A 15,826-nucleotide genomic window follows, 5' to 3' on the forward strand; every position below is an offset into this window, starting at 1 on the left:
CTACTCTGTGTATCCGCTTATTGATAGCACCGAGATATCTAACCGCAATTTGGGCCTGCATCTGTTAGAATAATAGACTTGTGTTCTGAAGAACGAGCTGAATAAATGATTCTTTTCGTCGAAAGAGTTTACAGGGACGGGCAGTCGAGAGTCTTAATTGAAGAACTTTCTATGCCTTAAGACGAAAAGTGGATTCAGTTGTTTGCGACTACGATGACTGTCAGGAATCCTAACGGGACACTTTCATCTAAGAAAACAATTCGTCTTACCAGTTTCACCCCCCTTAGGGAGGAGCATAATATCAACACTGTATTGGAATCAAACAGCTAAAGTCTGGGACGAAGATCAATATACCAAAGATAAAATATTGAGGGGCGTACGACAGAGTTATGTTCTGTCACCACTGCTCTTCAATGTCTATAGTGATGCCATATTCCAAAAGCATTGCCCGCATAAATAACCATGTGGACTCGTACAAGTACTTGGGAACGTGGATAACTTCAAATATGGATCGGACCAAAGAAATAAGTTCTCTACTAACAGGGACTTCCGTTTGATACCGCATGTGAGAATGCCTCGGTGCTACGTATTTTCCATCCCTTTATATGACATGGAGCCATGGCCGCTAAAGAAGAGGCAAGTCAATAAACTGATCGAGTTTGAGCTCTTGTGTTACAGAAGGATTTTGAAGATATCGTGGTGGAAGATATCGTTGACGTTTACAAAAGGATGGGATGCGAGCCGGAAATTCTTGGTACAATCAAAAACAGGAAACTTGAATACCTAGGGCATATAATTGGTTGTACAGGAGAAAATCCTGGCTGGGAAATTTGAGATACTAGTTCGGCTGCAGCAGCATTGAGCTATTTAGAGCGGCCTTGATGATTTCCAACTTTTGAGAGAAGATGGAAGTCTGAGAAGAAGAAAGAAATTGTTTTTTTCGTTTTATGTAATATTGAATAAAAAATTTATTATGACTGATGATGATGATGGTGAGTATTATGATATAGAAGATGGAACTCTGAGAAACAGAAGGGAGTAGCCGATTAAGATTAACAAGAGCTCAGTTAATTGAAACAGGTATTCTACTCTCTCGAGAGTGCAGGACTCTTCTAGGAGAAGGAACGAAGATGTGCGATCATAATGAATCCGTAGGTCCGGATGTAGCACCCTGGTCATGAAGTACAGGGACACAACTTAAATAGATTAAGAATAAGATTAAGATTAACAGTTGGCAGAGCTAGCAGTCAGCCTATCCGTCACTGCGACCCAGAGGATCTATTGTGACTCTCTCCATAGTTATAGAGCTTTATCCAGGTTCATTTCTCTAACCAGACTCCACAACTTCGATAATGGCTCCCTCGTATAGCTCTGCCTCTGGTTTGGTATCGCCCATCAGATGGAAACGCACTCTCGCTAGGCCTTCGCAGTGGCACAGTACGTGTGCGGCTGTGTCCTCCTCTTCCTGACAGAATCTACATTCTGTGTTTTCTTCCATTTCCATCCTTGGATGTCTCTTGCCTGCAGTGGCCCGTCGGCAGACTACCATTATCCTTACGGATTTTCTATTGTAGCTTAGTATGTCCGCTGTAAAATTGGCCGATGGACCCTTAGGAATTCCTTGGCCTGTCTTTGTCCCGGCATGTCCCTTCGCCATCGTCGGGATTCTCGGTCCATCCAATCCCTGATGGCTGTTTTTGCAACGGGTTTGGCCACCCCACAAAAGGGTTCTGGACCAATTGAGCGCATTGACGACCCTTCGCGGGCTGCGTCGTCTGCGTACCTTTATGCCATCCGTGCCCCGGTACCCATGATAGAGTAACTTTGTTCTGGCTTGCTATCTCGTTTAATGCCTTATGGCAGTCCAGAACTACCTTGGATGTTATTTTATTAGATTGCAGGGCCTTTATAGCCGCTCGACTATCGGTGTAAATTGCAATTGATTTGTTACGGATCTTCCTCGCTTTAGAATAAGTAATAACTCTTTCAAACCATAATCTATAATGTGTGCTCTGATCTTTGGTTCTGCGATATGGACGAGAGGAAATTTGTACACTCATTTTTTCCAATGAAAATAAGTTGGCATCTATAAATAGTGTTTTTCTATCTTAAATAGGTTCCGAGATTCCACCCATTCCATTACGTCGCATACTGTATCGCAGTAGCGGAGCGGGTCTAAGTGGCGCGACACTAAGGGCGCGGCGATGTTTTCCCATTTTATTAAAACGGGCCCTCATTTACCGTTAACGTCGGCCATTACGATAAGAGATTCAATAAAGCAAAACTGTCGCCCGCTTACAAAATATCATTCGGTAAAATACCGAAGGCGCGGCCACGGCGTCTTTTCTCTCCTTTTTTTCCACCCCGGTTGCCGTTTCTCTTCGCGCGTAACTTTTCCGATTTTCCGGCAAAGGGAACGTATGTTTCGCGTCTCGCGGAGAGATAGGGATGCTGGTGCCCGTCTCGAGGCAAAACGGTACTCGGTGTACGCGGGGGGATGTATACGTCGATATCGAGCTCTCGCGATCTATGAAAGTTTTCTAATAACGGTAATGGAGTTGTTTGGCTGCGTGGCGTCGTGTTGTGCTTAGTATTTTCTGATTCGAAACGGGCGTATATATAGAGAGAAAAGTTCGGGGGCTGAAAACAAAGGAACGTTGATAGATCGATAAATCATTTTCAAAACCTAACGGCCGCCGCGCTGGTTGAGCGATACAACGTTGCCGGTTACGTGACAGTACTTTCGAATAAGTCTAACTGATCTTTCGGATGGTTTTTCCTTACCACACATTCTAACTACTTTTTGTACAATTTTGATTTTATGGTGTGTATCTGAGCTATATTTTTAATATTTTGTCCTAGTCTGCTTACAAATAGCCAGACTTTTTTAATACTCCCAAAAATTAGAAAGCTTCAGTTTTATTACTGTAAGAAGAGGTACCGAGGATCGATAATTAAGTTAGTTTGAACCTATTAGGATAGTAGACCTGCAAGAGGCTGGGATGTTCTTTTACGAAATTGGAAAAAGGAATGCTACAAGAATGATGTGATGTTGACAAAATTCGTCTGTACAAAGTCACTATTCACTTTGTAGCACTGGCTCTTTAAGGAGAGCCAATGATCGCGAAACACAGCTTATAATATTTTCTGTTCTTAGACATCGTTTCAGCACAACCAGATCAATCGGGCATAAGTGCAGGGTAGCTACGAAAACGATTTATAGAAGAAATAGATCTTGCTACAAATGCTACAGTCATACTGCCCTCGATAGATATAGCTTAGTGTAAAGAACCGGCTCACTTTAATCAGAAACCGGGTCGTTTTCAGTGACGAGTCACGTTATTGTTGCTGGGCAGTAGAAACTAATTACATTGTTTCACTGTTAAAGAATTACTAGAAACCTTTCTCTGGCAAGCTAATTTCACCCTTCTCACTTGGCCCGCAAGATAATCGAACTTATCGCCTACATTAACTGAATGTCTACAGATCGATCATTAGGAGGACAATGGGTAACATACAAGCCTGTTAAATGTGTTTTGTGGTGCCGAGAAGACAGTTTTTACTGTTCAACAGATCAACAGAAAGAGTTACACAATGTCAAAAGTTACGTGGAGGAGCAACTCACTATTTACTTTTTAATAATTCCTTGCTGCACATTTTTTTCTAAGTGTCATATATTGTTATGTATTTTTATCTTTCGAAAATATTGAAAAATATATTAACATTGATAGGGTGTTGTTTGGTTTTGGTTAATTTTACACACATCATATTTCCCTTACATTAACTTTGTGCTCTCAGTAATTAGCCTCAGAATTACCAAATACCAAAACCAATACTTAATAGTATTTAAACATATTGTTTCAACAACAAGGTTACTTTTAATATGGGATCTACCTAAGTCGATTTCAAAAACTCACAGACTCGACTACCTTAAAAAAATCTTTTTTTATACATCCTGTTTGTTTTGTCTAAAATGTCTGGAGATGTTTCGGCTTTCTGTTACCGTAAAGAGCGGAAACATTAAGATTTCCTCAAGGGGAGGAACCGTTTTTTTCAGAGTCGAGCATATCAATAATTTTGGTGTTGTTCTGTTAACGAAGTGCTTGATATGTATACTAAAACTACTGCACTACAAAAAAATGATATATGCGAAATTTTAAGAAATTTAAATGCATTTTATGTGATATATTTATTATAAGATGTTTGATCTTTATCTTGATAAATGACATCTCGCGTCGAATATGCACGGACTAACTGAATGCATCTGATTAACACGAAAAAAGTGTCTAGTGGGGAGTCTTAGGGGATTCCGGAACCCTTACTCATCGCGTCTCCTAAATACGTCATAATTTCGGCGTGACGTCACAGATACGATCTGTGCAAGTTTAGCAGCTTAAATTACAACAAAGATAGTACTTTAAAGAAGGACACATGTGGCAACGAGCATCTCTTTAAATTGCAGATAATCCACCTGAACGGTTTTTATCTCGGAACAATTTTACGACTGCGACTCTGGAGGCGGCAATGCGCCCGTTAGGCCATTTATAAAATGCAAAATTTCCAGTCGGCTCGCTTGCGAAACGACATGCAATTATACTTTTATGAGAAGGAAAGACGGGCGAGGACCGGGCAATTTCGCCCTTTTTTTCACTCCGTTTGAGGAAATTCAACAGCTTTTTAATTTAACTCTACAGTTTTGCCTCTGAAACTAAATAAAAATAAATGTCGAGCGTCTACCGTACGGATGTGGAACAAACCTGAGGCGATTTACCTTAGATGGTCGCTCCTCATGAACTTCTTGTTGCACACGGGACAAGCAAAGTTTTTCTCTCCCGTATGCGTCCTGGTGTGTCTCGCCAATTCGTCGGATCTTGCAAACCGTTTGCCGCAACCGTCCCAACTGCAAGGAAACGGCCTCTCCCCTGAAAAAAGGCAAAACGGAAATAATATATTGCTTAAGTCCGTTATCAGCCAACGAAATAGTATATTATCCAGTTTTCAAAACTGTTCCACACCACGGAATTAATTCGCCGAACAATATACCGTTTTTACAACCTTTTATGGTTTTGACTTCTAAACTGTTATATTAATTCATATGAGTGTGCTTTTTATAAATCTTCCTAAAACAGTCGCTACTTGAGATATATCGTTGGGTTGGGTATACTGCGTATCCCATTTGCGACACTTTGAGTTTTTTTTCGCAGGGGTAACAGAATAGAAGTATGTTCAGAAATATATTTTCTTCTTAAATCTTTTTGACAGACCCATAGTCAAATTAACAAATCCATAGTTTGCTAAATTACACTTTAGTCACAAGCTTGATTTGGCACAAGCAGATTCAGTGTTTTATTCCATATTTTTTTTACGACCATTAGTATTTGGGTCCATTTTTTCAAAACAAAAGGAGCACATTCACATTCTAATCTATCGAAAACACCTCACGGCTCCCAAACCCATGATTAAAGCACCGGAAATTTAAAGTAGAAAGTAGGGAATAGAATAGAAAACAGAATAAATTGTTGAACAAATTTTATATAATATTTATGAATTTTTGACGATACTACAGTACTGTACATGACATGTACATGACTTTATCGAAATAAATTTTACGGAAAATTGATTGTACTAAAACGATTAGTTATTTTTAAATTTTAGACAAAAAATGGTGATGATTTTCTTGCACTTGTTAAAAAAACAGTTAGGTATCTATAATATATATGCTGGAATTCGTGTTTTTATTTTAGGTGCAGCGTATCATCAGCGTACAAGACGACTCATTAGTCACTCACATAACCTCAACCTCTAATTTATTTACTTTTGGTTATTTATTAATTGGTTTTTCGAACTTAGTAACGATAATTGGCGTTTACTACTGACAGTGCGCATTTGCAGGTCATAACTAGAAACTAGTTTCATCTGTTTCCATTTGTCTCACTCCAAAGGTTAATGCATCAAGACTTTCCTGGCTCTTAATATTTATGGTGTTTGCCGAAGTTCTGGGAGTACAAGGGATTAATATTAAACTTCCAATTTTCGTTCTACAAGGCGCCGAAGCAGTATTAAAACAATTTGTAACTTCAATATGATCTGACGCGCAATATGGGCTGAAGTATTGTATACGTTCCTTTGCAATAAAAATATAGGAAAACTACTGCATAGCGAATTTTTAGTAGCCTCTATGAACAAAGATAAGAAAATACTAAACGTTTCTGAAATGTTAGTAGATTTCTTGCTGGTATGTGTTCAACACTGTTAATTTATAGTTATAACTTTAAGCGGGACCCTAAAACTTCTTGTTTTAAAAATACTCAGTCCAAAACTGCGATCAAATCCAAAATGTTTGCCAAAATAAATAAAAAATATGGAGATTTTTGTACCACTGTGTATTCGACAATTTTTAGGATAAACATGAAGATGGCGCTAAATTGGTCAAGTTAGGTTATAGGAATAAAATGTTACCGGTCTACAGCAGTACCAAATAGTTTAAAAGAACACAACAGCTTAAAATTCAATACGGAGATTCGTAAGATCGTCTCATTGCTCTGGTGGAAGGTTTTTTTTTTTTAAAAAGCTTATTTGTTTATTTATCTCATAATGTAAATCGGCTGCTACAAGATGAGGCTGGGATCAATTAGGATAAAATAAGGTTACGATATAAAGCTAAGCTTCAACTTCGACTTTTATGGTTTTATATTACAATAATACCATTATTATTATCATCACAAATAATCACTAAATTAATTAAAAATTTAATGTCAAAGCTTCAGGACTCGACTAAATCCATTTAGAATTTCTAAAATAGTGCAGCTCTGAACTGTTTCCAACACTTGCTTATATTTTTAGTTTTTTTTAGATTTAACTCCTGTATTTGATAAGGTAGATTATAGAATTTTTGAAGGTCTTGGATGTAGAGGCATCCGGAAAAATTTAATCGAATCTCGCAAACAGTATGTAAAAATAGAAGACGTTTTAAGCGAGCCTCGCAATGGATTGCTCTTGGTCCGATGTTGTTTTTAATGTACATAAACAACCTTTTTGAACTAAAGTCAATAGGACGCGTTTCGTCATTTGCCGACGCCACAGTGCTAATACACAGCAGATTCGTGGACTCAGGTAAAAAAGATGGTTGAGAGTGACTTAAAAGTAATGTTGAAAAAACCAAATAGCTGTGAGAAACAAATGATATTCGGTACTTGGGAGTTGAAATGGAGCGTTTCCTTAAATATAACGTGTAAATTACAAACTTGCAAAAAAAGGAATGTGCACAAATTCAAGCCAAACATAATAAATAAGACAAATATGAAAATCGTATTCTCTAGTATAGCCATTACTACAGTACGGTATAGTAGCTTGAGGCAGTTTATATAAGAGCCACTTAAAACAATTAGAAACATTACAGAAAGGTTTTTTTTTATTCACATCACAAAAATTTATTATACTCTAGCGACCATTTATTGCAAGAATCAAGAACTGTGTCTATATAAGATATCAATGAAAACAGAGGAAAAATTGCATTACCCAAAATAGATTATCGCCATGACGCGCATCCCTAAACACAACAAAAAAGGTAAACAGAAAAAAGATCGAAAACGATTGTGCCAACGGTTATTTTCTATGCAAGCGGAATATCTGCCATCGTCTAAACAATTAAATATTTGGATACCTGCAACCCCTAGAAAAATTATCCAAGATTATGTCAATTTAGTAAATAATTGAGGATGAAAAATATAGAAAATATCATTTGCTTTAATATTGTCATGTTAATATGTGATTTTGTAAACTTTAATTATTAACAACGGGCCAACCGCCCAATAGAAAATAAGATTTGCATAAACAATATAGTAAAAAACAAAATAAAATAAAATAAAACCAAAACAAAACAGAATGAAATACATAGATAAATAAAGACCCAATCCTGGTGTGACAAACATTGGTTTTCCAAAATATTAATATTAATATAGGACAGTTAGAACACATATAACAGTAGCGAGGCACCAACACATTGTTATACAAGACAGAAGTCAGTCAATAGAACAGTTTCATTAACAGTCATTTAGCTCTTTCTTAAATATGTTTGCACTCTGGAAGCAGTCAAGTTGATCAGAAAAGCGATTTGCTAGTGCGGCTGATCAAGTAAGAAAAGAACTCTGCCCATAGTTAGTACGAAGGAACACTACCTGGAAGGAGTGTTTTATTCTGGTCTGGCGCGAAGCCCAATGGTGAGATGCCTATGTCGCGTGCGACGTCCTCAAGTCCTTGGTGCTCCCTAAATGTCATATACCGCAGGAACCTATGCTGCACTGGTTTGTATGTGGACGTTATACGAAGAACAATAATTCAGGTGCAGACGCACGAGGGAGCAGAACAGTAATCTAAGAGGCGGAATACTCTGGAAGTCCACTGTCTAATAGATAAAACTGACACAATGGATAAAACATGGTGTGTGGAAGTCAATTTAATATCGATCCCTTATTATGGAGGCCTGCAATAACGGTAACCCTTTTATCTTATAACTGTATGAGGTTTCTGTTCCGGTTGAAGTTCATTAGTTGGCATTTATTAATATTCAGTTTCATTCCATTAAAATCGGATTGGAGGTTTATGCAGTCATCAGCATTTTGGACTCTCATATAGAATTTTAGGTCGTCAGCAAATAATATGAAAAATGCATGATGAAAACATGAGGCAATATGATTGACATATACATTGAAGAGTAGGCGTCCCAGGTGTGATTCTTGCGAAACACCAGGAGGCACTTTAATGTCGATGGATTAGAAGCTCTGGACGCGCATACCTGTAACGTACGATATTAACCATTTCAAAACTTTTCCCTAGATTCCAATGTTTCGCAATTTTTTGATTATAATTTGATGATATACTCTATCAAATGCCTTTGAAAGGTCTGTGTAAATGGCATAAACGTGAACAATGAACATGAACAATGATTCCAGCAGAAAATCTGTGAATGTAAGCAAGTTTAGCTCAGTGGAGCGATGGGGGAGAAATTCAAATTGTTGGTCGATAAAGCAACCTTTCAGGCCAGCAGATAAATAGTTTGCAGACTAAACTTTAGAACGCTTTAGGAATACAGCTCAGGATACTGAACGGCCTATAATTATTGACTTGCGAGCTAACGCCGGATTTGTTGTAGATAAGATAAAAGAATATTAGATGAGATATTTATATAATTAAGAGTTTGAGGAGGAATCAAGAAGTTGCCCGACGTCAAAATATAAAAGTGAAATGGGTTTCTTATTACGGTGTCTCGTAAAATTATGATTCCGTTCATTTTCATTGACATTTCGGATATCTATTTTTGACATGAGTACACAATCGTTCAATGCTTTACGACCCATTAGTTACGGGGATATATATTCGGGCGGTTCACTATTTCGCTGATCGAGTTCATCAACGGAAGATCACAAAACACATCAAAGTGTCGAAGAACGATCCCGCGTATTGATGGAGATGAATATGCCGACATAAATTTTACGGGATCAAATTAAGATAAGTTCCGAAGGGTAGGTAAGCAAAAAGTCCGTGCGTTTTTCGTCGGGTCCGTGATCCTTTCTCTCTCCTATACGTCTGAAAGTTCTTTATAAAATACAACTGATGCAAACCGAGTGGATTCATAAATCAAACGGAGGGTTCGGCGCCGCGCCTTCCCTCGTCCCCGGCTCTTATAAAGTCGAAATAGCCTTTTGCCGCACTTACTTTAGTTTTCGGCAAAATTTTACGTTTTATGCTCCCGCGTGTCGAAGAGTTCGTTCGTGTCCTGAAATATTACGGACGATTTCGTTTAAACCATATATCTATAAACTACTATAATTCCTGAAGCTAATGCTGTAAAACAGATGTCTACAAACTTTTGCGAGGACGGTCTTTACGTGAACGAATTGGTGCTCTGTACCAGCCTTGGGCAGGAGTAAAAAAGTTCATTGGACTGAGGTGGCTTTTTGATGAAAATCTTTTTAATACAAATTAAATTAGAACAAAAATTTTCGTATTTTCACAGTTTTTAATGATTTAGGACAGCTGTTTCTAACCAAAACTAACCAAAACTGAAAGTCTGAACATTTTTTGTTCTAATCTAATTTGTAAAAAAGTTCATATAGACTTATGACCTAAAATGCTCCATTTCGTTGAAATCCTATAAAAAAAATAGTTTTTGTCTATTTTTAAAAATCTCTTCTTGATTTTGCTTGCAGACTTGGTAGGTATTATTTCCACTTATTTTGTTATTTTTTAACCAGTAGCGTACAATCGTAATTTTGTAAATTTCGGTACCCTGATAGATTCTAAACAAAAATGGTCTTTTCAGTTGTTTCACTAAAGCTACCCGTTTTCGAGAAAAAAAAATGTTTGCAATTTGGGTAATACCACTTTTTTTATTTAAATTAATTAAAACGGTCTCATGAATGCTACTGTTTAAACAATAACAAAACCAGTGACAATAATACCTACCGAGCTTAAGAGCAAAAGTTAGAAAATATTTTTTTAAAATAAGGGAAAACGATTTTTTTCCCGTAATATTTTAACATCCTGTATCTCGGAAATAAGGCATTTTAGGACACAAGTATATATGAACTTTTTACCTTATTTTTTATCTGCTGAATACTCTGTGAAAGTTTCTCGATTTAAATCTCAACCATCCTGTATATCCAGAAAATTCCAACATCAATTGTATGGAAAATTGTGAATAATCCCATTTCAGCGAGGAAAAAAAAGAAGCGATGCTGACATTTTCTCTAGTGTAGATGAAAGTGGTCAAACCTGGTTTGACACTTATGATACCCCGGAAAAGGGTTGGCTTAACTCAACTGATAAGTGTAAAACAACCACGCCATCAAAAACAGGTAAAAGAATAACTATTTTGCATGCTGGCTCTAAAGATGGTTGGATTCCAAATGGACTTTCTCTGTCTGCGAAAAATATTAAAGATTCTTCTCTGGATTACCATGAAGACACCGCTGATTTATTTGAAAGTTGGTTTAAAACCAAACTAGTTCCAAACATTCCTCCTAATAACGTCATTGTAATGGACAATGCAAGTTATTACAGTAGACAGTTGACTAAAACGCCTTCCTCATGTGACACAAAAGCAACAATCCAAAAGTACATGTATAATAACGACAATTATTTTCAAAAAAATCAATTAATTGAGGTTCTACAAAGCTTGAACCTACAAAAGGAATTAGTCTGTGATCATTATGAAAAAAATTTAGGGCATACAGTTTTAATGCTTCCACCTTACCACACCGACACCTAAATGAGTTACATCCAGCAATGTTCAAAAAACAGTCGAAGATCGCGAAAAAAAGATGGATGCCGGAGTCAGATCGAGACCATTTCTTACAGGTTTATGTGACAAAACAAATTTTTTTCGAAGTTGATCATTTCTGTACCAATGACGGTCACCTAGGACCCACCGTCACCGAGATAGATATACGAGGCTAGATACTTTCAAAAAATTCGATTTAATCGATTTTCGAGAGTAATAAGCTATATATATGATTATGACGCTGGGGAAATAAAATCAATTTCCAAAAATCTCAACCCTTTTCGTTTTCATTTAACTCAAGACAGCAAACTTCATCACATCCAGCTGTGCTGATGACGTAATATTATTTCAATTCAAATTTTGAAGATCATCTACTAAAAAGGGGGACAGAAAACCTTACAGACGGGTAAAAGAAAGTCTCATAAGTATTTTTTAGCTTTTTTCATCGCCCGGATGTCGGAGTATTATTGATTCCAAGAATCCCGATTATTTTCCCCCGAAGTGCCTTGTTGTTCGGCCTTGCCTCCTCCGTCCGAAGATGTAAATTGAGCAGAAAGTCTGAGAGAGGCATTGTGCGACTCTGCAATTCTAACGATTTCATCTCGAATTTTATGTATTTGCCTTGAAAGGAGGAATTCGAATTAAGGCCATAATCAAATCCCCCAGTCGGATACTCGAGACATTTTTGTTTCGATCATTTTCCTATTATTCGAACTTCCTTTTATTAGAGATTTTCATTCCGAAAATAGTAACGTCGGCCGTTATTGTCGTTCGATACAAATCCCACTTTTATTGTTGGAAAAAAGGCACGAGGCATTATTAATCCAAAGGCCCGCGATACACGGATATTTAACGCCGCCAGATTAAAAGAAAAGTTTCCTAATTTAAGTTTTAATCTGTATTTATTGCCGGTCCAGAACGGTTCGGTTAAAATGGCTCGTTTAATGGATATTAAATGCGACGGAGTTGCATGTCGCGAATTGCGTTCGGAAATTTTCGTTTCTTTTTCGTGTCGGTGAGGAATTTAATTGATGCGGATTAACGTTTTTGGCACGATGGAAGGGAAACCGGTTACAAAAAAAAAATATTCTTTTGTGAAAGTTATATGAAAACCGTTATTAAAAAAAGTCGTTGTAATTTAAATTAAAATTGCAAATATACTGCGTTATAGAAATTTCAATACCCAGAAAATTTATGATTATTCTTGGAATAGTAACACTCGATGACGTTTCCAAAAAGGTTTATTGAAAGGATTTTTTTTAAATTTAATGGTAAGCAAAAGACCTGATTCCGCTCTCTGAAGACGGATAGTAAGGACCGAATAAACTAACCAAAAATAATCTCGTCCGACAGAGATTGTCATTTTATAGTGATTTTATTTCAACGAAGGTTTGGATTTTCAAAGAACGGACTCGGCGATCCCCAAATTTTCAAAATATCACAACTTTTTATTGACACACAAAATCGCAAAAGAATTACAAAAACTAAAATCCATCGTAACCCCTCCAAAATAAGTGTTTCTATTTAGTGGCTTTTGCACGTTTGCTGCAAAACTTTACACATTAAAAGTTGGGTTCGTCCAAACTATAGATGTCTATAACTATTGGTTAATGGCGACGACAATGTGACTCGTTCACAAACTCTAATTCTACGAAAGATCAATCTTATGAAGACCTCGTAACCCTCGGAATACCGAACCCAGACATGGATGGAGCTTCAATAAGCTTCAACTGCTAGGTAAGATCTCGAAGGATATGATTTTTTTCGTCCAAAACTTAAGAGTGTACGAAATTGTTTGTTGACTCGAGTCCATAAGCATAAGATTTCTTTCGACTTGTAGCCCCCGAAATACCCACCCTAGATAGGATTTTGATTTAGCTTCAACATTTCCAGCATTTCCACCATTTCAGCAATTCCTTTAATAACTAGAGAACTGCTATGGAAAAGCTTGAATGATATGAATTTTGCCTTTCAGAACAGTCTTTTTCATTAAGAACGATAAAATTTTTTGTTGACGAAGAAAATATTTGAAAATTATTTATTGAAATCATTCGTAGCTAGAAGAAACATCTAAAATGAAAGATGTAAAGTTGATATTCGACCAAGGTGTTATGGAGTTGACCCCACAGAACTGACACAAAGCAGTCCATTATTCTATTAAGGAAGAATAGACTTGCAAGAATTTGATAACGTGGTTGATTGGACGGTATACCTTTTAAGGATAACATCAAAACTTGATATTCACTTTAACACGACTTGTGTAAAACACAGGAAAGCCAATAAATCAGCCTCGTTTTCATCCGTCTATCCTGACTTGAAGACATCCGTAGACATTGCGGGAGCTTAATTCCCGGAGACAACAACCTTGAAACTATCTACCCCTGATCATCTGAGGAAATTCGTAGATATTGCGGCAGCTTAACTCCGGGAGACAACAAGCTCGAAGCTATCATGCTACTAAAGAAAAATAAAATTGTAAGACTTTGATAACGTGCTTTATTGACAATGATAATACCAAGAGAGGAAAATAGCTCTTCAGATGCATATGCCTTAATTTTTATATGAAAAACAGGAACTCAAATAAATCAGACGCATTTTCACCTCTCTACTCCTGATCATCTGAAGAAATCCGTAGACATTCCGGAAGACAACAAGCTCGAAGCTATCTATCCTGCTACTAAAGAAAAATAAAATTGTAATAATTTGATAACGTGCTTTATTGACAATGATAATATCAAAAGAGGAAATCAGACGCCTTTTCGTCTCTCTACCCCTGATCACCTGAAGAAATCCGTAGACATTGCGGGAGCTTAACTTCGGGAGACAACAAGCTCGCGTTCGCGACTCGCCTCTAATAAGATTACCGAAGTATAATATTCAGCAAAATTCAAACAACGGCGGGGGATATCTCAGTGCGTCTAATTGAATGAGTGCCCCTACTCTAATTTAATTAGCGGGACAAAGTTTACAGAGGCGAGAAAGCAGGCATCTTCTCAACACCGATTCCGCGTTATGATTTATGCCGCTAAAACAGCCCCGCGCTAAACACTCTCCGACCACGGGAGGGGGTAAATAATTGCCCTTAGTCGCAACACCTACAAATTATCTTGTAACGACTTAAGTTACCGAAGCAGCTTCAATTAAACGTACACTAGATTAAGCGATTAAGTTTTTGGGCCGGAGACGAATTCAATTTCCTTCGAGATTGCTGTGTAAAATTGGCGGTCCGGGGATTTCGGGGGGAGGGGACGTTCTAACCATAATTGGAGATCCATGGCGAAAGGTACACGCGACGTTCATATTTGGAAATACCGGATGGCTCACAATGTATCACTCCAACGGACCGGTGGGCCTGATTCTTCCGCTATGAAGTGAAATCGAAAACCTTTAACCATAAATAGGAAAAAAAATGAACGGTCCTTAGTGACACTACAATGAATAGGTAAGTTTAATAAAAAAAAATATTTTTAACAAACCAACGTCAAAATAACTATTAATTTAAAATTTTTGAATAATGTGGAAGAAAATTTTTGCAATTGGAGAAAATATGCTTCCTTGTTTTCTTTGAAATCAAATGAAATAAGAGTATACTATGTAGAAAAAATGAGAATCAGAGGCCGATAGAATAGTTTTTAGAAAATGCTTGAAAACCTGCTGCAATTTTGTAATTTTGCAACTAACCAAAATTAAGAACATTTACCAAAGTTGTCAAGTGAGAAACGGACGTTTAGAGCTTTAAAACATCTAAAACATATATAATAATACTTTTAGAATGTGTATTTTTACCATGCTGTATATTCAATTTTTTTTGTGGCGCATCTAGCATTAATCACTTATATGCAAGTTTACGCAAAAATAATATAAAGGACATTCTACGTGACATTTTTACTCAAATTTTTGTTCCAATTTCCAAATTTCAACTTAAATAAGCTTTTAACCTTGCTTAATGTTTAAGCTTTAATATTTCATGAATCATATGGTTTTTTTAACTAAGTATTATATATTTTTTCATTACCGTGGAAATCATTCTTCATTTTAAGAAAACTTCACCCAAGGCTAAATTAAAGACGCATGTGATCGAATATATGACTAAACTCTCCCAAAAAACGCTGTTTCTTTATCAGGCGGATCAGACACACAAGGTCTGATTGATCAACTGGATCAAACTTATACCTAAGGCTTTTTTTCTGTCTTTGATTCTCCATTAATTTCCGGGGAAATCCCAGATTACACATTTTCTGATATATTTTTTTAGATTTGTGTTTTTTTTAGTAGTGATTTGTTTATTTATTTTTATTTAATTCAGTATTTATTATAACAAGTATCTCAAGTACCTTAACATGATGAACCAACGTCACAATTTACAAAGGTACAATAAAATTAAGTACCTACATTTATCTTAATTCAAGAGAGTAAGCAAAACTATTTCTAAACCAAAAAAAAAAGAAAATCAAGAAAGAATGTAGAAATAAATTTATTTAGTCCGAGCGAAACACTCTTATTGCTTGATTCCTAAATGAATTGAGTGACAAAATTAAAATATCG

At 36.7% G+C, this 15,826-nt stretch overlaps 1 protein-coding gene across 1 annotated transcript in view; it reads right to left on the reverse strand.

Annotated features, from left to right (window-relative positions):
• The window catches only part of LOC132701597 (Krueppel-like factor 13), a 287,844-nt gene that overhangs the window by 14,934 nt on the left and 257,084 nt on the right, over positions 1–15,826 (reverse strand). Inside the window, exon 2 of the mRNA XM_060669670.1 lies at positions 4,772–4,922. Within this exon, the coding sequence (XP_060525653.1) occupies positions 4,772–4,922 (151 nt within the window). The remainder of the gene's footprint in view (positions 1–4,771; positions 4,923–15,826) is intronic.

The sequence above is a fragment of the Cylas formicarius genome, unplaced genomic scaffold (genome assembly GCF_029955315.1).
Source record: "Cylas formicarius isolate icCylForm1 unplaced genomic scaffold, icCylForm1.1 PGA_scaffold_4__25_contigs__length_36172078, whole genome shotgun sequence".
NCBI classification, from domain to species: domain Eukaryota; kingdom Metazoa; phylum Arthropoda; class Insecta; order Coleoptera; family Brentidae; genus Cylas; species Cylas formicarius.